The 23,545-nt window shown below is 35.7% G+C and overlaps 2 protein-coding genes and 1 long non-coding RNA gene across 7 annotated transcripts; all 3 read left to right on the top strand.

The window, feature by feature from the left end:
- Positions 1-1,966: 1,966 nt before the first annotated feature.
- On the top strand, positions 1,967-2,769 carry LOC119070099. Its single transcript, XR_005086461.1, has 2 exons — positions 1,967-2,107; positions 2,365-2,769. It is a non-coding gene; the product is annotated as an uncharacterized LOC119070099 (long non-coding RNA).
- Positions 2,770-5,672: 2,903 nt separating this feature from the next.
- LOC119070098 (calcium-binding mitochondrial carrier protein Aralar1) lies at positions 5,673-18,555 on the top strand. Of its 5 annotated transcripts, XM_037174411.1 has the most exons (15): positions 5,673-5,851; positions 6,028-6,147; positions 6,251-6,324; positions 10,085-10,237; positions 10,759-10,921; positions 10,998-11,089; positions 11,169-11,363; positions 13,035-13,258; positions 13,412-13,453; positions 14,452-14,618; positions 14,699-14,989; positions 15,062-15,296; positions 15,354-15,397; positions 15,468-15,626; positions 15,692-18,555. In XM_037174411.1, exons 3-15 carry the CDS (start codon positions 6,304-6,306, stop codon positions 15,955-15,957), a joined length of 2,052 nt encoding a protein of 683 aa, XP_037030306.1. In that variant the 5' UTR covers positions 5,673-5,851; positions 6,028-6,147; positions 6,251-6,303; the 3' UTR covers positions 15,958-18,555. The 5 variants fall into 5 exon arrangements, with proteins under 5 accessions (XP_037030306.1, XP_037030307.1, XP_037030309.1 ...); XM_037174412.1 differs by lacking the exon at positions 5,673-5,851 and having other exon boundaries at positions 5,912-6,147; XM_037174413.1 differs by lacking the exons at positions 5,673-5,851; positions 6,028-6,147; positions 6,251-6,324 and adding an exon at positions 9,826-10,015.
- Positions 18,556-19,985: 1,430 nt separating this feature from the next.
- On the top strand, positions 19,986-21,532 carry LOC119070097. The gene is made up of 4 exons (XM_037174410.1): positions 19,986-20,552; positions 20,776-21,052; positions 21,110-21,279; positions 21,342-21,532. Exons 1-4 carry the CDS (start codon positions 20,418-20,420, stop codon positions 21,441-21,443), a joined length of 684 nt encoding a protein of 227 aa, XP_037030305.1. The 5' UTR covers positions 19,986-20,417; the 3' UTR covers positions 21,444-21,532.
- Positions 21,533-23,545: the final 2,013 nt, after the last annotated feature.

Genomic DNA, 23,545 nt, shown 5'->3' with positions numbered 1-23,545 from the left:
ATGCCCATTTGAACTTGACCTTACTTTTGTCGATACCAATCGGGGAAAAAAAGAATTTTGAAAAAAGGTTGTGATTTACTCAAGCTAGAGGGGTCACAGACGGACGGACGGACGGACGGACGGACGGACGGACATTTTTTAGCCCCGTACGAAGTACTGGGGGCTTATAAGATTAATATGCCGTTTGTAACATGTCGAATTGGAAGCAGCCAGTAAGGGCAAAGCATTTGGTTATGTTCATAGATGACAAATCCGCAATAAAAAAAATGTCCGTCCGTCCGTCCGTCCGTCCGTCCGTGACCCCTCTAGCTAGAGTAAATCACAACCTTTTTTCAAAATTCTTTTTTTCCCCGATTGGTATCGACAAAAGTAAGGTCAAGTTCGAAAATGGGCATGGTAGGGCCGGCCCTTCCAGAGCTAGGGCCCTATAGGTGTTTTTCAGTCTTTCGCCTATATCTACCGAAATACGCACGCAATACCTGCTTGTGATATATCAAATGAAAGGTATTGACGAGTAGAACAAAGTTGCTGAACATTGTTTTTGGGTATGATGCAATGTGGGCTTGTTGGGATGGCTCAAAGGTCGTTACTCGGCCTTAAGTGTTTTTTGCACATAAATCGAGTAAATCTCATCCGATTTTGCTAGATTTAGTTTTTTATGAAAGGTAATTGAATACCGAAAAGAACGTGGGGAAAAAAGTTTCAAATTCGGGCCCTTGGACTAAGGCCGCTACTCGGCCCTAAGTAGTTTTTGCACATAAATCGAATAAATCTCATCCGATTTTGCTAGTTTTTGTTTCATTTGAGAGATAATTGAATGCCGAATAGAATGATGGCAAAAAAAGTTTCAAATTTGGGTCCTTGGACTAAGGCCGCTACTCGGCCCTAAGGGTTTTTTGCACATAAATCGAGTAAATCTCATCCAATTTTGCTAGATTTAGTTTTCTATGGAAGGTAATTGAATACCGAAAAGAACGTGGCTAAAAAAGTTTCAAATTTGGGCCCTTGGACTAAGGCCGCTGCTCGACCCTAAGTATTTTTTGCACATAAATCGAGTAAATCTCATCCGATTTTGCTAGATTTAGTTTTCTATGGAAGGTAATATAATACAGAAAAGAACGTGGCGAAAAAAGTTTCAAATTTGGGCCCTTGAACTAAGGCCGCTGCTCGGCCCTAAGTGTTTTTTGCACATAAATCGAGTATATTTCATCAGATTTTGCTACTTTTTGTTTCGTTTGACAGATAATTCAATACCGAAAGAAAATTGATAAAAAAAAGTTGTAAATTCGGATTCCTAAAATTACATCGTAAACTTTTGTTTTATACTTGAGAAGTACTTCGTACGGGCTTTTGTAATTGCGCTAAGCGCAATTTTAAAGATGAACGCTTACAGTTTACAATTTGCAAAAATAGACAATGATGTCAAGTACGCAATAAGGTTACGGAAGCATTTTGATATCGGACGAATAAGGGTTACGGGCTTATTAGGGCTATGGACGTATAATGGTTTCGGGCTAAATAGGTTTACGGGTCGTACGGGGCTCAGTCGTAGCAAACGCTCCGACTGTTCTGATGCCTTGTTTTTATTGCGGATTCGTCATCTATGAACATAACAAAATGCTTTGCCCTTACTGTCTGCTTCCAATTCGACGTGTTACAAACGGCATATTAATCTTATAAGCCCCCAGTACTTCGTCCGGGGCTAAAAATAAAGACGTCAGTGTGTGAGTGTATGAGTGGCCTAGCTGATAAAACAGCTGAAGCAAAGCTAGACACAAATTTCCTTGACACTAACTGTATTGTACTATCGTAAAATTCGATTGAATATGTTTCTTATCTCCAATGACCAAAAACCGACGGTTAATTATACCATTCGACTAGAATGTCAAAAATTTGCGCTAAACTCGCTACCCTTTCCAACGACGACGATGTTACATTTAAATTGCAACGAACTTAACTTGTGTTCATTCGTATTAGTCCCATTAGTTCACTGGAGCCATTGTTTCGCGGCATTTTGTTGATCGTGTGTGTACTGGCATCATTTTAAGTTTTTGGAAATATCGAATTGATTAATTTTGCAAATCTTGCCCATAGACCAGATATTCCTGTAAGTATCGTTCCGACTTATTTTGATAGTAAAAGAGGACAAACAAACTGCACCGCATTCAAGATGACTCAAGAATAAAAATGATTGAGCTTATCATTCCAATTCAAAATGGTGTAAAATTGTTATGTTCTCGGGGTCTGATTAAGCTTAAAAAGCTAAATACCAATTCCATTTCTAAGCCAGCTCAAATTTGACTTGGATTTTCTTCCCGCTGAAATGAAAATCTAATTTCCGATATTCTTTTCGCCATTGATCAGAGACATACGCAATATGTGGATCCGGTTACTTGTCGGTACTGCCTTCTTCGCCACAACATCCGGTCTCCTGGTTTACGTTCGACATATAGAAAAAGTCCTTCGAAATGGTATGGACGACTATGACGATGAGCTGAGAGAGAATATGGAAACTGAAACAACGAACCTTAGACGTGCCATTGAAAACCATGAAAGGCGGATGCAACGTCTCGAAACGCTACTTGAAAATGCAGAAATACGAGAACTATAGTGTGCGAATGTGTTTGACTGATTCAATTTTATTGTAATTTATTTGCAACGAAAGTTAAACTTGTTCTGTCCTTTATATTGAAAGTCAAATTATTATTTTTTCAAGTACTTTTAAGTACTCAATATAATACAAATAAATGACGCAATTAATGAGAAGGCTCTATTATAGTTTCCAGCCGTTAATATCACTGTCCTTCTAGAGAACTGTCCACTTAGTAGACAGGAAAAATCCAATTCTATGTGTCGATCGTACTACTAACGATGTTACAATTCGAAACCAGAGAAACGTATAAAATCTGAATAATGTTAGCCTGAAAGAGGAATTGAGGTTCTGTAACTGTAATTGTGCGTAATAGGATTGACTATATGTTGTCCATTTTTTTATTGTGGTCACCTGCAAATTACGTTGTTTTTAACAAGGAAAACCTATACAAAGTTCAACCTACACTAAACCACAAATCTATAGATCGGAGGATTTCATTTTTAGAAAGTGGTACATGAAACGGCAGGTAAATTCAAATATAAATTTGCTTCAGATGTTTCTCAGCTGTAGATCATCTTCAACGTCGTTTGAAATGTCATTCATGTCAAGAAATGCCATCAAAAATCTCATACAAATGAATGAATGGTAGAAACATTTAACGAAACTTAAGTGAAGTTACGTCTGAAAGTACCGTATCTTAAAGATGATCTGTAAACAACCATTTCATACGACATAGTACTAGCTTTACCTCCCACTCGGCAAAACTAACGGTAACGTAGTACTGAATTTCATACAAAATAGTTATTTTCGCAACAAGTGACGAAAAGTAGGTCTTTCCGTTGCCTTTATTGCGAAAAACGTTGCATACAACTCGATGATAAATGTTTTTTTAGCCACACGATGTGTATTGTCACACTCGATCTACGGCCTCAAGTGACAATCTTCACATCTAGTGCCTAAAAAAACATTTATCACTCGGTTGTATAAATGTTTATTTTGACTAGTGATTGTGATGATCCTAAGCCGAAGCGCGGATCGTAATTTATAGGAGATAGGTGCATAATATTTATTGCTCGGGTACTCAGCTACCATGTGTTTCTGAAAGCAATTCTTGGAAGTTGACACAAAAATAAATTTTATCCTGAATCGATGTTGTATTGCTCAGACTTGTCTGACCCAAGCAATACAACATCGATAAAGAATAAAAGCAAAGACAAGCAATACAACATACAACCAACCTAATTCCAGTATTTCAGTAGTCCTGTTAATGATAACTCAGACACCCCTCAGACCATAGAGTGACGCTGTTAAATTTTACTAAGCATGATTTGGTGAATATCAGTGTGCTAATCTTATTGACAGTGTCCTGAACTAAACAAAATTTAATCTTTTGCAATTTGACAGTGTCTTTCACGATTTTACAGTTTCCATACTTATGCGAATGCGAGCCGTATCACAAAGTGTGTTGTGTAACTTTACAGTGTCCATCAATTATTACAGTGTCCTCCAAAGCTTTCAAAGCGAAATTTATTTTATTTGATAAAAGCACTCATTATAGACACTATATGGCATGGATTTGAAGATATTTACGGTGTCGCTCTCTACGCTCATAATTTCGCTTATTACATTGAATTTCAAAGAACTACCATCTAAAGATCTCGGTAATAGCTGTAAGTTGCAGTGGTTTGGGTTAAATTTCGACTCGATTTATACAATTCCTTCCACAAAATAAATGATTTGACGTCACGTAACTTAACGTTAAAGCTTGATAAAACTAATTGTTTTTACCAAATTACGAAATTTAGGTTCTGACTCTAGCTAAAAACATAAGCTTAAATACAAAAAGCAGATGAGAAATCGACCGGTATTTTTGTTTGATAAAAATTTAATTTTCCAATAAGTTGTAACTATATAAAAAAAAAACAAGTCATTGGTTTTGAATTGATAAATTTAAGGCTTTATAACAGTTCGTTGAAGATACGAGTAGTGGGACGGTAAACGGAATTTCTACGTGAACGACGATTTAGTAGCGTTGTTTCTTTTTATTTACCGTGCTAACAATGCTGTTATTGTTGGAACTATTAGTTTTGTGATTGTACATCGATCAGGTGTTGTTTGTGTGTTTATCTACCTGTCATTTGCATAGCACAGAAATTGTTTGATTATTGTTTGATTATGAAACGAAGTGTGATATATATATAGCTTGGTTGCATATTTCTTTAATTTACCGAACGACCTTTTACAGAAGGTCTGATGGAGGAGACGCCTAATTTAAAATAGTCCCTAAATCTTGTACTTCATTCATTTAAATATACATTCCACACTTAATCAGTGGTCATATTTATGGAGTTATTATTGATATTAGATGGTGTCCGCAAAAGGTCAAATCAGATATTTAGCATCTAGTTGAATTTGAAAATTCAATGTCTTTAGACATAGATTTATTAACATTCTGATGACTACTTCTTATGACTAATTCATCCACTAAGTCACAAATTTCGATAGAAAATACTGTCCATAATATGGACTCCATGTCCATTTGTCTTCTTTCTTCTGATTTTCTACGAAAGTGCACACTGCAAAAGAGTTTCAACTAGTTGAAACCATCTTGTTAAGGTCATGTGACGATTTTTTATTTTTATTTTTTTTGTGTTTGAAAAGAAAACTTTAATGAAAAATGATAGCCATGTGTCGCTGGAGTACGTACAATCGATCTTTTTATGAAGAAAATTACAACTAAGAAAGTACTTGGAAATACATATTACAGGAGCATTTAATTCCCCAGAGGTTCAATATGTACGCTACTTCGCCCATCACCCTATCACCTCTGACTCTTTATTATTTTTTCCCATTTGCTACTACATTCACTAATGAACGTCCCACATTTCTGCTAACTAGCACAATATACACTGACTTAAACAACACTTTCAGCAAACAGAAATAAATTTTTCAAGATCATAATTTCCACGAGTTTTTCACACAAAAAAATCAGAATTTTATGTGTGACGCGCATTATACTTTTCAAAACGTCTGCGCAGTAAAGCGTAAATGTCCATGTGAGATGCTCCGACTGGTTATCTCTTGAAAAATCGTGTGTAGATTTCGATATTATAGCAGTGATATGATAATCGTTCAATTCAAAATCTTCTCTCGCAAATCAGTTAGACACTAAGCTCGTTGGTTTAAAAGTGTTTTCATATACATACGAAAAATTGTTAGAAAATAAAATAGAAAAAAAAGCCGCACACGTCTCAATAGGTTTGTTCAAAACGATACTATATGTTTGTTCTAATAGTTCTCATCCCGCATACGATTGACTATTGTGAACAAATACAACGACTCGTTATTAACGACTTTTCGTAAAATTTAGTCAATTTTCGTTAAATGAAAATTTTTTTCGACGTTTTACTATACTCACGAAATTTTTATTTAAGTGCTCTCAGCTTGTGATAATGACCTGTGCGTACGAACAATAATTGCCAATTGTGTTTGAAAAGTTAATGGAACAGTGGAAAAGCTGAAAATTTCCGAAAAAAAAGAATTTTCATTTGAAGGTTTGGTTTTAATTTAAAAAAAAAAAAACTTTTCTCGAGTGCCCTCGAGTGTCTAGTGTTTAATATAACCGATGCAAATTGACCGGAGTTTATTTTTAATCAGCAGACACGGGTTAATATCCAACAGCAAATTTGGTTACATCAGCTGGAGAGAAAATGCCTGAGGTCATTGATAAGGTCAGTTTATTGGAGTTATTGTAAAAATTTGTACAGAAAAATAAGTTTTTGTTTGTTTGTTTGTTATTTTTGTAGTTTTATTTTAACGAAAAAAAAAGAAACACCAAAGTCATTTACGTATAATGTTTTTGATTTATGTAGGAAACCTTGTTGTTTGTTTTTTTCCACTTTAGTTTACTTCAATTAAACCAAATTTAAATAGACTGTCGGTACATACATACATGCGCTACTGTATGTAGTTATGTGCAGTTGTATGATTACAAATGTAACCAGCGCAAACAACACTGATAACGTCATGTGTATTAACACTTTGACGATGATGAATCTTATCAGGAAAATATTAATTAAAATAATTGAAATAACAAACACAATTCTTGTTTTCTCTCCTGTTTGCGGCTATGGAAATTTACTAAAAATTTCACAAATTCAACAAGTGTGCACTTTTACACTCCAGCGATATAATTAGAGTTTCTTACATTATACCCTATAGGGTGCCGGATATTTTATACCATTCGATACCATTTGAATCTTATCGAAAGAAACGTTCGGGTAATTTTTTGTCCATTGAATCGAAATTCCTTTAAAAGTAGATTACGTCCTTGTTTGCCAGAACAGGTTAAGACAACTATGAAGGCAGACATTCAAACGGTCCAGTGGAATTTTTCTTTTAAAAAAATAAATAATTTAATCGTCCACCGCCTTCGTCATCAGTTCAGAACCTTTTTTTAGAACTTTACGTTTGTTTTAAGCGAAAAAAAAAGCGTTCGATCTTAATCAATAGGTGTCTTCTGTCAAAGTGGTTTGAAGGGAATGTCTCTTTACGAAGCCTTTAAGAGTGACAAATTTTTTTAACTGGGTTCAGAAAGTCCATTGAAATGGTAATTGAAAAGTGGTTGATTAATGTCGGTTTTGATTAATTAAATATTTGAATAGATGAATAGAGAGTTATGCTATGACTAGATGGACTGGATGGAAAACTTTGCACAAAGTGTTTACGGCTCAATTTCTCGAATATTAAATTTTTACGAACACCCTATTGCACATATAATATAAGTGTAGGCACTAACAGCGTCAAGGTCGTGTAGTTAAAGTGCTGCTATGTATTTATATGCAGAAAGGTGCATGCTTATGTATCAGAATGACGTACAAGGAAATGCATATATGTATTTCGGTCGGAATATTTATTGTCTGTTGTTGTAATTTCGCTTGAATGAGCATAAGTCTATACTGGTTTCTATAATATTATGAATATATCATCTATTACAATTACACTCGTCACATAATAGTCTACTGGGTTACTTCTTATGTTACAATCATAGAGTAAATTATGCTGGTTTGATGGTGCTAAAAAGTATGTACTGTACCATCTCAAATCCTTTACAGATTATATTGTAGAATGTAGATCTGAATTTTCAAAAAAGGAACACATTGTCGAAAGATCGACTTTACCTCTGTGTGGTTAATAAATTGGAAGGCCATATATCGCAAAAAATGACGTTTCTAAGTATTGTAGAATTGTCATTTTCCTTGTACGGATTTCTATGAGAATCGAGGGGCAACATGAGAAATCTTTGTTAATTTCGTATGATTCAATGTGAGAACAAACAATTAATTAGATGATAAGAATTTTGTCTAGCTGTGGTCTCCTTGAGAAGGTAAAATAATTTCTTACGATACGACCTTTAATCCAACAGTCGAATTAAATCGGTAATAGTTTTGAGGGTTGAAGATCTTCAGAGATTATAACTTTCAACAAAAGAAAAGTTTTTAGTGAGACGAAAATATTAGGAATTTAAAACTTTCAAAAACCTATTTGGAAGCACACGGGGAGTTGGATTGAAAAAATTCAAAAGGTCCGGTTAGTTGGACATGTGAGGGAAAAATTATTACTTTTAGTCGAAAGTCTGAAAATACTTAAAACTTTAGGTGTTTTTGGTGTTAATTGCGTGTTGTCATTTACAGATTAATTTGTTCAATATTTCAGGACAATATTCTGATTAGAAATCCGCTTCTTCAGATCTATATTATACCAAGTACCCATTCATTTTCTTCTTCTAATCCTATTCAATACTTTACACCAAAAAAAAACACTCCTATTGTATCCAGTAATAGCTCAGTTCTAACGTGCGTGAAGTCTTATAAATTTTTCATCTTTTTTCTTGCTTTGTTACGTTCAGAACTTATATCATTTCGTACTCAATTATGTCACGCGGCTCTCTCTTAAGACAATGACGAAAAGAAAATTAAAAATTTTCATTCCATAGATCACTCATCAGAACAATCAGCACGTGAGTCATATTTTTATTTTGTGCTGGTTAACTGTTGCTGTAACAGATATTTGTATCAAACACGTATACTGTCACCGCACCGTTCTTTTATATTTGAGACTACAAGCTAGGGGAAACAAAAGTTGCGTTCCATATAAAGTCGAAAGTTTTGTAAATATTGTAGCCTGATTTTTCATCCCTCAGGCGTTACATTGTTTATTAAAATCTCACTTGCAATCAAAATTAGTAGTTCAAATAGCAGTCGATGACAGCTCTTTGTTAAAAGACTCGAAACCCAGTGGACTAAGGCTTGATTTCCACTTACCAAAAAAGTACTCTGTGTGTGATAAAATTGAATTTTTAATCTTTGCTTTGTTTACTTGACAGCTCGCTCTCTTACGGCTCTCTCACGGAGTACTTTTTGTTGAGTGGAAACCATACTTAACTATAATATCGATGCTTGGGTCTAATCAAAGTAAATAGTTTAAACGAAATATGTCATCAACGGCAAATGACGTCGGGAAAATACGTTTGAATAATAAATATTTTTTTCATAGACAATTTTCCAATCAACGAATGATGCTTTTTTTGCTAGTATATACTGATTGCACGTCGACGTGGAAAATTGCAGTTTTACGTAACTGCCTCATTGCAAATATAATGGAAATTAACATAGAATCTTGATCGTACCACATTGTAAGCTATAAAAGTATTGAAGTAGTTATTATGCTTAATTAGGGATATAGAATGTCGAAAGATCCATATGACTAAGAATTCCTACCGTTTAAGAAATCTTTATACTTACAATATGAGTTTAACCTGACATTATATTCGTAAAATGTGAGTACGGTGTACAATCTGACGATTGGCTGGCATAGAATTTATATCGACGAGTAGGTCGTTTTTCGCCCAAAATATTTTGAAGTTGCCCTTCTTTGTGATGATATAATAACGTCCAATAGTGATGGTGATGGTGTTTCTGTTACATTTCTATGTACATTTCACTCCTATATTTACATTGCGAACTGGTACGATCGACCACACCAAGCTTATAGATTGATTGCTACATAATAGTCTAATTCTAATAAAATCTCTGATAATTTTCTGCATTTTGTTAATTTCCCCTCTATTTTTGAAATTACGTCGACAGTTACTATAATGCCGATAAAACAGGAAAACTAAAAGCAGCTGATTTTTCGTGTATACTTATCAACAGTGAGAGCGAAGAAGAGAGAAATGGAGAGTAGATATGAACAATGGTTATGCGTGCAAGAAAAATGTTTCTCTTTTTGATTTGATGTCTCGTTGACTTTTAGTAGTATACACGCGAAAATCAGCAAAACACGTACAGTTTATCGAATAGCATAATAATAAATACGTGTTCAGTGGTTTTAAAGAAGAAAAAAATGCCGTACCGCAAACAAGTATGAACAGAATCGACGACACTTTGCAAAATCGAAGTTCAGCAATTTTTCTTTTTCTGTTTCTTCAAGGGCCCGACTCATATCAAACGAGCAACAACTGAAAAACTTCGTGAGGTCTTCCAGAAATATGCATCCCAACATATCCATGGTGAACAGTTTATGACAAGTGATGATTTCGTTCGAGGCTATTTGGGATTGTTTCCGGATCAATCGTACAATAAGGTAAGCGCATAATTGAATTGAACAGCAGCAGAAAAACAACCCATCCCATGCATGCATGCAAACGTCCTCCATACGAAGTAGAAAACGAAAAAAAAAAACAGAAAAGTTCCGCACGAGTGAAACATTTTTGACGTTTTGTTTTGTTTGGACTGTTTTCGGTTTTTTATTTTATTGAGAAATGATGATCCCAAACGGTGACCTTCCACTTGAAATTATCTTTACTCTTTACTCGAATTTGATAGTGCCTTTACGCTGTACGGGTGAGATTATTAGACACATGATTAGAAAAGTAATTTTTGAAAAGTAATTCTCCATCGTGACTACACGCATTGACAGCGTGTTTTACTCTCAAGCTGGTTTTGATAATAAAAATTTATCAGTGACGTATGGATATACAACTGAATTACGAAAGAATTTCTGTTTTCATTTTTACAATCAGCAGAGCGACATTAACCGGTGTTTTCAAGTGTCTATTCTGTTTTACGTCCGTTGATGGTAATGTTTTTCTTTCTGAACTTTAGGAATCGGTGAAACTTTTAGCTGGAATAGCGGACACAAGCAAAGATGGACTGATTTCGTTTGCCGAATTTCAAGCATTTGAAGGTCTATTATGCGCTCCAGATGCTCTCTACAAAACTGCTTTTCAATTGTTCGACACAAGTGGTGACGGTTCGGTTACCTATGGTAAGTCTAGACCCAATCGAATGTGAAGTACCGGTCCGAAGTCTCATCAAAACCAAAAAAAAAAAAAACTTTTCAGCCAGTTTCGCTGATGTCATTCAGAAGACCGATCTCCACTCAAAGATTCCATTCCAATTGGATGGACCGTTCATTCAGAGGTATTTTGGAAAGGTTGGACTGCTTCGTGACGGTGCTCTTAGAACTCTTCATATTAAATTTGTTGTTTTTTCTCGATATCCCCTGCGATTAGAACAAGCAACGGGTCATCACGTACGCTGAATTCAGTCAGCTGTTACATGATTTCCACGAAGAATATGCCATGGAGGCGTTCAAAAGTAAAGATCCGACCGGTTCTGGTTACATAACACCACTGGACTTTCAGGATATTATGTTGTCGGTGAAAAAGCATTTACTCACGCCAGAAGTGAAGGACAACCTAGTGGCGGTGAGTTGATAAATAATTTTTTAAATTTTCAGACGCAAACCCATCTGACTTCATAACAATGGGTGAACGATTAACGTATGTACATTTCAATCAGCTTGATTTTCTCTGTCATTTTCAGTCCGTAATTATCATTCTGCCTTCACATCAGTCACCTTTTTTCACGCATCAGATAACAGACAACCTGTTTCAATGACCATAAACATTGATAAAGGCCGAATGGGTGTTGTATGTTATTCAATGTTTGTTCACATGGTTCCATTTTCCCAATTTTCGGATCTTTTATCTCGATTTGTAAATAGCTGGAGATTTCTTATCTATTAGAAAACCCTGTACGTAACATATAAGGTTTAGAAATATTTTCTATGATGGAACGATCCATAGATAGAACCAATTTTGAACCCAACAATATCGAACTTTCAGTCTAGAACACCAAAGAAAAGTCTCCACAGTCTGTGACGCACAGCGTTCAACAACTTCGTGACGATTTTTCAGATTGTTATTTGAAATTTTTCATTGCTGTATGTTGTGCAAAATTGCTTTGCTCTGTATCCATTTCAGTTACACGCTATGAACACAGCAACTAAAATAATTAGAAATATTTACATATTGACCTTCAACGACCTTCAGAGGTTCATATCTGAATTCACTTGACATAAACCTTGTGTCTAAACAGGCTGCCGACATGAACATTTATTCTTGGATTACGCGTGGTGTCGGTTCGGATCTCAATTTCAATTGTTTGTATTACCCTCACTCATAGACCACAATCAACCGCTGGTCAATGTATGTGGTTAGGTTATGTGGTCCTCCAAATACCGCTGTAGATAGTGGCTCAAAAGTGTCAATCAATAAATTCAGTAGATCGGATCTTCTCAGCTACAGCACGAGCTCAGTCGACTAAGTTAGAGGGAATCTTCTAAAAAAACTCAGACCGAAATCGAACGCATTTTCCATTTAAAAAAAAAAAATCGTCGAAGCTTGTATGGCTGGTGTTAGGTGATCATAAAGCCGAAAACATGCACTTTTCTTACTTAAATTTCTCCAGTTACATGAGCCGTACATGGTCGTGTGGGTAGTTATTAGAAAGGTAATTGCATGTACTTTCGGGGCAAATAGGGTCTTATTGGGTTTAAAATTCATCCACACTGAGATATGTGTAGTTGACGTTTTCAACCGAAAAAAGACTGAAAACTTACACTTTTCTTACAGAAATTTCTCAAGGTACACGAAACTTACATAGTCGTGTGGGGTGTCATTAGAAAGGTTATTGCGCGTGCTTTCAGGGCAAATAGGGTCTTATGGGGGTTTGGAAGCATCTACGATGAAATATGAGAAGTTGAAATGTTTAAGCGGTGACCTTGTACGGCTCGTGTAACTGGAGACATTTCTGTAAGAAAAGTGCATGTTTTCGGTTTATGAACACCGCACACTAGCCACACAAGCTTCGAATATTTTTTTTTTTTTAAAGTGGTTGAGACTTCTGGAGTCGAATACCTCACTGGGCACATATAAAAATTCCAATGGAAAATGCGACTTCGACTTCGGTCTGCGGTTTTTCAGAAGAATCTCTAGAACCTCTAGATCTCTCAGCCTAATTGGTTTAAAGCCAACTTCCGTTCACAGAAGACACATTTTTAAATTCGTAACGTTTAAAAGTCACAATAATTTCAGGTAACCGCCGGTCATAAAGTCAGTTTTCCTTACTTCATGGCTTTCAATTCGTTGCTGAACAATATGGAACTGATAAAACGGGTCTATTTGAACGCAACGGGCGGTCACAGAACTGAACCAATCACTAAAGACGAACTACTGCTATCGGCACAGACTATGAGCCAAATTACGCCATTAGAAATCGACATTCTGTTCCAATTGACTGGTGCACTGCAACAATCTGGGTATGTGCAATTTATTCGTTTTGACGGGCGCAAGAAAAAAAAATTATTTTAAAATTCTATTTTCACAAAATTGAAAAATGAAAAGTGCAAAATTTTCATAAAATAAAACAAAAAATATTTTTACCGTTAAAACAAAATGCTTTCCGACTAAAGTTGGTGGAAGAGAAGTGTTGATCAAAATACTAGGCAAAATAGGCAAGTGTCTGTGTGTGTTTATATTCTACTCTCAAATGATTTTGTTTTTGTTCGAAAAGCACGTTGCCCTGAACGATTGCATTCTATTCTTCCAATCAGCACTTCCGTTTTATTTTCATTTTTATTTTATTAATTGTTCGACCGATAAATGCATTGAAATCCATAAATGATAACAAAATAGTGCGATGGTTCGTCTATCGAATATAAATTGTGTCCTGCTAACCATCGACCCACTCTAATTTGTAATGCGAATAAGTAACATTAATCAGCGTGTGGAAATTTACGCTATCCGCGGTATCCTGGATACCGGGAAGTTTTCAGAAAAATTCTTTAGATACCGGGAAATCGAAAAAATCGGGAAAAATATGTGGCGAAAAATCAGATTTACCGGGAAATTTGACTCTGATACTGGGAAGAAAACAAAATTTCCGCACGCGCATTAATCGGAGCGCATCAATTGTCGATTTTACAGTCGAAAATTCAATGCGTTAATTTGATTAGAAAGCATAAAGTTACACGAAAAAGAAACTAAAAAAATATCGATCGATTAGAAAATTGTTCAAATAAACAATTTCTGTGTGCGTTTACTTCGTGTAACTCTGTGTATTGAATTTAAGAAAAAACCGATTTTTACCGGCTATCTTTGCTAGTGAATTATAAGTATTTCAATCAAATTTTATGTGTTCATTCCGCATGCGTTAGTAACGCAGAGATACCATAATAAACAGCACCACAGTATGCCGAATGAATTGCATGAATTTGGTTGAAATATTTGGTACTTGTAAGTCTGTCCCTGTGAGTAGTGCGATAAAAATGACAATTTTTAAATCACTAAACTTTAATGCACGCGAAAATGAATGTGGAAAAGTTAAAATCTTTGAAGACCCTCTTAAGAGTGTACTAAGCGTATGATGACCTTATTTATGAATTTTAAAAATCTGCCCCTAACCGAATTTCCTAAAACTCTAAATTCTAAACAAAAAAAATATTTTTTTTAGTCGCATTGTGTACGGCGATTTGATTAACATAGCGCCGGAACATTCAACGACACACATTACTCATCGTTTAACAGACATTAAAGCAGTTTCTAGTCCTGCTGACCGAAGCGTGTTCATACAAATTCTCGAAAGCGTTTATCGCTTTTCATTGGGTTCACTGGCTGGATGTGAGTCATTTTTTTCTCAACCCAGAAAACTTCCAGCAAATTCCGTAACGTTTATGTTGTTTTTTTTTTGCAAAATGCAGGTGTTGGAGCGACGGCCGTTTATCCGATCGATCTGGTGAAAACTCGAATGCAAAATCAGCGAACTGGTTCACTCATCGGTGAAGTGGCATATAAAAATTCCATCGATTGCTTCAAAAAAGTCATTCGTCACGAAGGTTTTCTGGGATTGTATCGGGGTCTATTACCGCAGTTGATGGGCGTGGCACCGGAGAAGGCCATCAAATTGACGGTAAACGACTTTCTGCGAGACAAGCTGGGCAATAAAAACGGAACTTTGCCGTTGTATGCCGAGGTCGTTGCTGGTGGTGCCGGTAAGAAAAAAATACTTCGATCGATAAATGCCAACCAACTGACGATGATCAATTTAAAATTCTAATTCTTAGCTGGCATGTCGCAGGTCGTGTTCACGAATCCGTTGGAAATTGTGAAAATTCGCCTTCAAGTAGCTGGTGAATTGGCTGGCGGTAGTAAAGTGCGAGCTTGGGGCGTTGTTAAAGATTTAGGCTTTATGGGATTGTATAAAGGAGCGAGAGCGTGTTTTTTGAGAGATATACCCTTCTCTGCAATATATTTTCCAGCCTATGCACATACGAAGGCGGCGCTAGCCGATGAGAATGGGTAAGGGATATTTCCCATTTATTGTGAGCTGAAAATAATTAACTTTCACGTGCACAGATACAATCATCCACTGACTTTGTTACTTGCTGGTGCTATTGCCGGTAAGTGTGTTGGACTTGAGCGACTGATGGCACCATCATGACTATATCATTCTTTTTCTTAAAATTATAGGCATACCGGCTGCGAGTCTTGTCACTCCGGCTGATGTTATAAAAACTCGGCTACAAGTGGTTGCTCGTAAGGGTCAAACCACATATACCGGAATTCCGGATGCAGCCAGGAAAATAATGCGCGAGGAAGGTTTCCGTGCCTTCTGGAAGGGAACTACTGGTAGAATTGAAACAGTCTGTCAATTGTGGATGCGATCTCAAATTTAATTTCTTTCTAATTTGCAGCTCGTGTTTTCCGTTCATCGCCGCAATTCGGTGTCACGCTGGTCATGTACGAACTGCTGCAACGAATGTTCTACATTGATTTTGGTGGCTCACGGCCGACTGGATCCGATGTTAAAACGAAATCGGTGGATTACGACGTGAAAAAGATAAATGTGGACCATATCGGCGGCTATCGGGCCGCGATACCGATGTTGAATGGTATTGAGACAAAGTTTGGTCTGAGTCTACCTCGATTTAATTCGACCATTGGAGCGAATAAGTCGTGATCATCATGATAGCGCAATGTATAGTTCCTGTATTTGTTGTTGAATTGTGTTAGTATAAACCGACCCCGGCAATAGTTGCAAAATGAACACGGTACCCATGCCCATAGTGAGTGTGCTCCGATTCGAATCCGTACGAATTTAGTGATTTTTATTGAAAATGTTGATTGTTGATTTTGTTATGAATTTGTCGTTATTGTTCGGTATGCAGACTGAACGAAGCGAGAGGAAAACGGGAAGAAGAGAGTGACAGAGATAACGAATTTATTTACGAACAGTTTGTGATTGTCGTTGACGATTTTAGTTTTTGCCTTTTTTTTGCCATAGTAAGTGCAAATATTTTCAGTTTCATTTTTTACTATGAAAGTTTCATTTTGTTTTATTTTTTAAGCTTTTAATTTTTGTAATTTTTTTCTTTTCTTTTTTTTTGCAAATGAATTTATTTTTCACTTTTGAACCATTCAGCTGTCGCTGCAGTGTGTGTATTGAATTTATTACCTTGTAGTAATCGAGTAGTGTTGTTGCAATTGAATTTTTATCGAAATTTGCATACAGTAGCCGTTCTGACCTGACTAATTCGGTGATCTATGGGTTCTCCGCCATCATTTGTTGACCAATAAGTTTTAGAAGTTTCAATTCGGTTGTGTCTCGAAAACGTTGTGCTAGAAATTTGTTTTTTTTTGTTCCGCGTTTCTACGACTTTTTAAACTATACAAAAATAGATTAAAGGACGAGTTGCAAATTAGTTAGATGGGCCGGACCTCCTTAGTAAGGTACTTACTCCTTACATTTGTAATATTGTCAAATCGACAACGCATTTATGTGGTTTTAACGGATTCCAACTTGAACTGATGAATCTCATTGTCCATAAAGCCTTCCCAATGTATTTTTTAAAAAATGACGTGCCCCTAAGTCAGATAAAATCAATCGAAATCTTAACTAAAATTTGACGAAACCTTCAAAATGTTAAAACAAAATTTGTCGACATTTATTATGGCAGCCCTGAATGTTCAATACAATCTTAGTTACAAGACTCTTGGAAGTTTTGAAACGTCGGACGCCAATTCTTACCCATTTTAGCAAGAAAAAAATTACTGGAAAGTAAAATCAAAGTTAGACCCAAGTGAAGACGAATGAGTGCTGTCAAAGTCGGCTGCATATAGTCGAAATGAAGACTAAAACACTAAAATTTCTAATCAATTCCTGTATTGCACGTCAGAATTGACTTTTTATCTGAGTTCGCTGGTCGCAACATGAAACTGGTGCTGTTATCATTTGCAGACATGGTGGCGTTTCTATAGATGTTTTTGAGTCAACTCCTAAAACGAGGTGGAAACCACTCTGTTTTATTGACGTGATTAACATGATGACGAATCAGTGATTAACCAACATTTAACAGGATGAATCGTCGCAAAACTACAATTAATCGTGAAGTGTAGTTAATCATGGTTAATCACTGATTAACCGTGCGTATTCACTAAAATCATGTTGCACAAAAGAGTGGTTTCCCCCTCGTCCTAAAAGTGTCTCATCTCGTCTGAACACATTCCAACTAATTAAATCATCAACCAAAGATTCCAATTTTACGCACGGATCTAAATATTAGGTAAATCATCACCTTCATAACGGGTATATCTTTACTTTTAATACTTGAAATGGGTCTTTCTTATTTGTCGTAGAATTTCCATTGAAAACACATCGCATGTGACTAAATTGTTTTGCTGCCGTTAATTATTATTTTCTAATTTATTCTGATAAACGATCAGCTAGAACTTGTTTTGATTTTCAATTTAATGCCACTTCACTGATGGAATGTTTACAAAAATTATTATCTAACGAAAATGTTAAAGAATTGAAGAGAATTCATTTCTTATTTCATTGATGATCACGCGAGCCTATGCCGTTCTGTTTCAAGCATCTGTATCAATTATGGTCGAGGGTCACAATTCAATTGAGAAATCGTTTTCTTTCGGGAAATTCGAATAGGCGGTTTCTTACTAATTTTGGCTAATTTATCAGAAGGTGTAAGTTTCTCGGGAATCATATCAGTGTATCGAGAGTTTGAACGAAAATATTTTAGGAGTTTACAATAGAATTGAAACAGGAATTGCTAACAGTTTCGTTGGAGGTTCATTTCTAAACAATATTATGATTGATCAATTTTGAAGAAAAAATAAATTCCGTGCACAGATAACTAATTCGTACCGACATTTTAACTAAAGAAGCCATTTTCACATCCACAGTTGATATTCTAACACATCCGGTTGCCAGTATTTCGCACCAAATTTACATAAAAGAAAATTTAAAATAAAATATTCACAAACATTATGCCGTATGCAAATGCCCTGATCACATTCTAATCTAATTACAGGAATTTTATTTTTTAATTTATTTCACTTGAATTGAATTGAAGTTCATTTGAATCGCAGTGCATTTTTTGTCGGATTTTCGAAAAATCCGACTGGAAACAATTATCATATCATCGCCAAATTTGTAAAGATTATTTTTAAAAAAAGTGTTTTTTGCTTAGCAAATATACAAATTATTGTAATGTAATATATTATTGAAGAGAAAGAATATTAATAAAAGAGGAAAAAAGCTCACTATTTTTTCTAGAAAAAGAGTTTTTTTCAAGAAAATAGATTTTTTTGTATTCGGCCTTAATCAAATGTGGCATCCAATCGGAAGTACTTCAGATGAGTGTTACATAATGACAGTGACGACTAAGACCCTAAGACCATAATAAATTTTAATTACCATATCGTTCGAAATGATATCCAAATACAAGATGGTTTTGGATGATAGACGCCAACGTCGTCATGCCGTTAAAGAGTAGAAAAACATTCGAAAGATACTTTAGAAACAATAGATAAGATCTGTAAATCAGTATGAACTACAAAGAAGAGAGAGAAGACTGAAGAGCACAGAGAAATCCAAAAGTGGTGGCCAGATGCGAATTTATGGCGTGGACCGTTGAAAGCTGCGAAGAAAAAAGAGTTAACAAAGAAGGCAAGTTCCTTGGGTTAAATATTAGTAAAAAATTATCTGTCAGTCAAACGAAAATCCGTAAAAAATCCTTTGCGAACTAGAAAATCCTTTCAGAAGAATATCCTTAAAATCCTCAGAAAACTAAAAAAAACTCGTCAACTTAAAAAGGAAATCCCTTGGATATTCTTCGACAAGTTCGATGAAGAGTTTTGAACAGTTTTTCGTGGATAAAAGTTGGATTGTAGTACCTCCTTACATTGTGACTAACCGACCCATCCGGTTGGTTACAATTCTTGTGTTGATTCCACCCAATAACGAAAAACTACTCATTATTGGGTGGAAGCAATCGAAACAAGGATAAGTAATGATTCGTCGCCAAACCCAGGGATGCAAAAGCTAAGATACTTCTTTTGCTGATCTACTGTAATCTTGTAATCGAGCGAAATATGCATGTCTAGCAGATCCCCATACAACTCCCCATAATGCTCCGAGGAGCAAAGCTGTGGTGAAGACGTACCACCATGTTCGCTGTTCACTGTTTGTAAAGTGACACGACAAATGTAGTAAGAGGTAACAGCTGTGTTAAGCCTATATTGTGCCTTACTTGAAATATGTTTGTTGATGTTATTCTTAGTATGTAGCTGTAGCTGTTATGCAGGAAGTATTTTTGGAAAAACATTTTCCATATTTTTTTGAATTTACCCAAAATCTGTTGAAAAATTTGGAAAGAAAATATAGGGAAATTCGGAAAAATGTGTGAAAATGTGGGAAAATATGGAAAACTGCTTTCCCAATTGAGCAATGAGAAAGTCCTCTCAAATTTGTCATTGGCTCTGCCAGCTTCGCTGATATGAACGTTAACGACTCATACGCTTATGCAAAGGTTCCATCGATTATTAGATTATTTTATAATTTAAACATTAGTTGCATTCCATGTTGAGTGTATGAATCACGATAGAGCCAGATATGCCATCGATGACATGGCAACTGCAGCTAACTATGCAATTTTATTCTGATCATAATACTTGATTTTAAAGAAGCAGCCAGCACACAGCCAGTAATTAAATTTCTATATAAACGTAATTCTACGATAAATGTCGTTGTTTCTCACATGGTGATCTAATAAGTACTTTCAACGCAACCAAAAAGAAAATTGTTGGACCAGAAACTGCAAATTAAATCACGATAATGACAGCTGTTTTACGAAAACTAACAATTTTCGTTTACGGTCAATGGAATGCAAAAGAGTAACATTATCATATATATAACAGACAATGCATCAAAAGTTGCAGTGTTCTACTTTAACTATTCTTAAATTGTGATTCAAAAGCCACAAATGACCATTTCATTTACTAACAGAAGACTGTGCACATTATCGCGATATTTAGTTGGGACTGTGTAAAAGGTTTGCTGGCCAAGGCAGTTTCAGTGCAACAGTATTGTGAACGAGACAATACTTTTAGAATTAATTCAAAATGAATGCGAAACTAATTTTCATTTTATTCGTATTCAATGGCCATATGACATGTGCTGTTAGTGTTGCAGGCTCTTGGATACTATTTGCAAAATCACTCAAAGATTCGTGGCTTAATTGTACGACGGATGTAAATGTAAGTTCAAATTTGTTTAGTATAATTTAAAAAAATTATCTTTGGTGTAATGATTAGTTGACATTAGCCAGACCAGTCTACAAGTGAACATTAACATTGACCCATCTCTTTAAAAGCAATAGATGCTTCGCTGAAATTGTATCTTACTTTCCACCTACAACAATACTGTTACTTCTCGCTCCCAGGTGCTTTACTTATACGATTTTCGTTACCTATTTTCCAGCTCGGCATGCTTGAATGTTTAAAAACCAGCAGCCTACACGTGTTCGACAAAATGATTGATTCAGACGTCATACCTTTAACGAATGATGCGAGACTAGTGAGAGCTAACTTTAGCCAAAAAGTATCATTCGATAGTGACGCCAGCATACACAACGTGGTGTGGCAGAGAAAGGATAAAACGTCAGTGTCGTGGGCGGAACACGTATTAACGAAATTGTCTAACCTTTTCCAATCACATACACTTCACATTGACATCATACCACAGTCATTAGGAAGAGGTATTTGAAGTGAAGAGCATTTGATTGTCAAGTAAATTAGCAAAAGTAACGTTTCAGCACGAAACAGACGTAGGAATAATATGCTTCCGATGATGGCTTTCGGGTTGACGGCTGCTGGTTTGGTAATGGCACCAATGGGCTTTCAATTTTTGGCTGTTTTGGCTGGGAAGGCATTACTATTATCGAAAATGGCATTGTTACTTGCAGTCGTCAACGGACTGAAAAAAGTATTACCTCGGTCGTAGATCCATGGAAAAATTTCCTTTAACGACATCTCATTTCATAATAGGTAGCTTCGTCTGGCGTTCATTACGGTCTTTATCACTCCAATTCTCATCATGCGCATCATCTTTGGGATAGAGAATACACCGAACGTCCTAGATTTCAGTAGTGAGGTTGAAGCAGTCGAATCTTTATATTGTTGATTAAATTTTGTGGTATATCTGCTATATATTAGCTGAAATAAAGATCTCAATCGTTTTAAACCTAATGTCGACTGCTTGGTGTTCGAGCTGTGTTGAGGCAGGTCAGAACGGATAACTCTGTTCCGATAACTCGACGAGTTCTCTAAAGACAAGATTATTGGCCCGCAGTACTGTGGGAAGATTAACTATAATTCAATTAATGAATGTTGAAGGTAAAGTTCCCATACTTCGATTGTAGGTGTTTCAGTGGACAATATTCGTAACCCATTTCAACCTTCACTTTTGACTTATCTACACAATATACGAGCATGATTTTACTCATTGCCATTGTTATTTTGATTTCTCTTGCCTTCTGCTCGATCTGCAAAAGCCTCACTCATCAAAATAAAAATCTTCAAACCAGTACGTAATCTACGATTGCTATTGAGATTTCATTTCACTTTGTATTCCATGTATAAAAAACGAATTTAGCATACGTATGTATTTTTATAATGTAGCTAAGCTAAAAGAGGAGTTTACATTTGTATTAAATGTAATGGAAAAAGGATTTACGGCAAAAAAAATTGATCTAGGTACATTCATTGTGTCCTGTACACATTTATTTGGTGTATGATAGGAATTTTTATCAATTTTGAATTCTTGTTATTGCTTTTGTCAAGTATAAGATTCCATATCAAAATATCTACTTTTGTTAAGAGATGGAGATTATATCTCATATCATACGAAGATTATAGCCTTTGAGGACGTCCACAAATGACGGTTCGATTTCTCCCAACATTTTTGGTCTCACTACCAAATGGTCCATGGCTTTCTTTTAAGATGACGTGTTACACTCACGTGATTATACTCGATCCCCCTTGAAGTGGACGTCATTTATGGACAGCACCTTTAGCAATATGAACGGAAAACTATTTATAGAAAAATATTAGGATCTGTAAATTCTATAACCGCTCAGGCTTCGTCCAACTAAAAAGCATGAAAGAAAAAACTTTATTTCAGATGAAAGTTTCATCGCATTGGACATTTTAAAGTTTAACAATATACCCATTATAAAATTGTAAATTCTCATCGCACCGTCTCCGAGCCACATGTGTGGACTAAGTAAACGTTCTTACCATTTATCTACAAAAATGATTGTTGTTGTCACAGCAACAAGGTTCCTCCTTACAAATCGTTTCTATTTTTATTACAGATTCTCAAATATATTCAAAAAATCTCTTACAATTTCAACGTAATCGATGGTATTGTAAACATATCCATTACACCATCTTTCCAAACACAATTTACATTGAGGCAATATTTTCTATCCAATCCCTATTCATTCAAGTACACTATACGAAACAACAGTTTTTGTTTTAAAATGTTATTTATTGTGAATAAACGGTAAGATAAGCGAAAATACCACACAACCCACCAACAACGTAAGTATGGATGGCATGCTACAAATTAACGACGCAAGTTTTGTATATATATGGAAAAAGAAGGAGCATAATCTAACTGCACATCATCAATTCTCGGATTAAATGTGTTCCCCTTCGAGCGAAAGTTGTACTCTAAATACATGAATAAACAAAAGATGTGTTTATAAGCATTGTCGAGCAAATTGTAAGTGTATGCCATAGTTCTTAAGAGTCAATTTTCCAAAACTTTGAACAACTTAAAAAAAAGCCATCGTTGATTTTTGGAGGGTATAGACTGTTATGATCAGAGCGAGAAAACCGAAGACTAGTTATTATAACATGCCTTGGGGTACTTGTCAAAGTATTTGCTTCTCATTCAACGTGGTACGTTGAGAGCGAGAGGACAGAAGACCAGTTTATTTTAACTTGCCTTGGGGTACTTGTCAAAATATCTTCTTCTCTTTCATCATAACACTCTATACAGTAATTGAATCAGGGGACCCTCCTGGAGTCATTTGCAACAAAAAATATCTTCGAAGTAATTATGTTTAAAAAAATAGTTTTTGTTGCATATCACCGACAATACGGGACGCCACTTAACGATAGCATTTGAAAAAATTTCACGAATCCGAAAAAATCGACATATTTCCAAATCCGTCGGGTAAGTG

The sequence above is a fragment of the Bradysia coprophila genome, assembly GCF_014529535.1.
Source record: "Bradysia coprophila strain Holo2 chromosome X unlocalized genomic scaffold, BU_Bcop_v1 contig_45, whole genome shotgun sequence".
Taxonomy (NCBI): domain Eukaryota; kingdom Metazoa; phylum Arthropoda; class Insecta; order Diptera; family Sciaridae; genus Bradysia; species Bradysia coprophila.
This window is presented reverse-complemented; position numbering and strand designations above follow the sequence as displayed.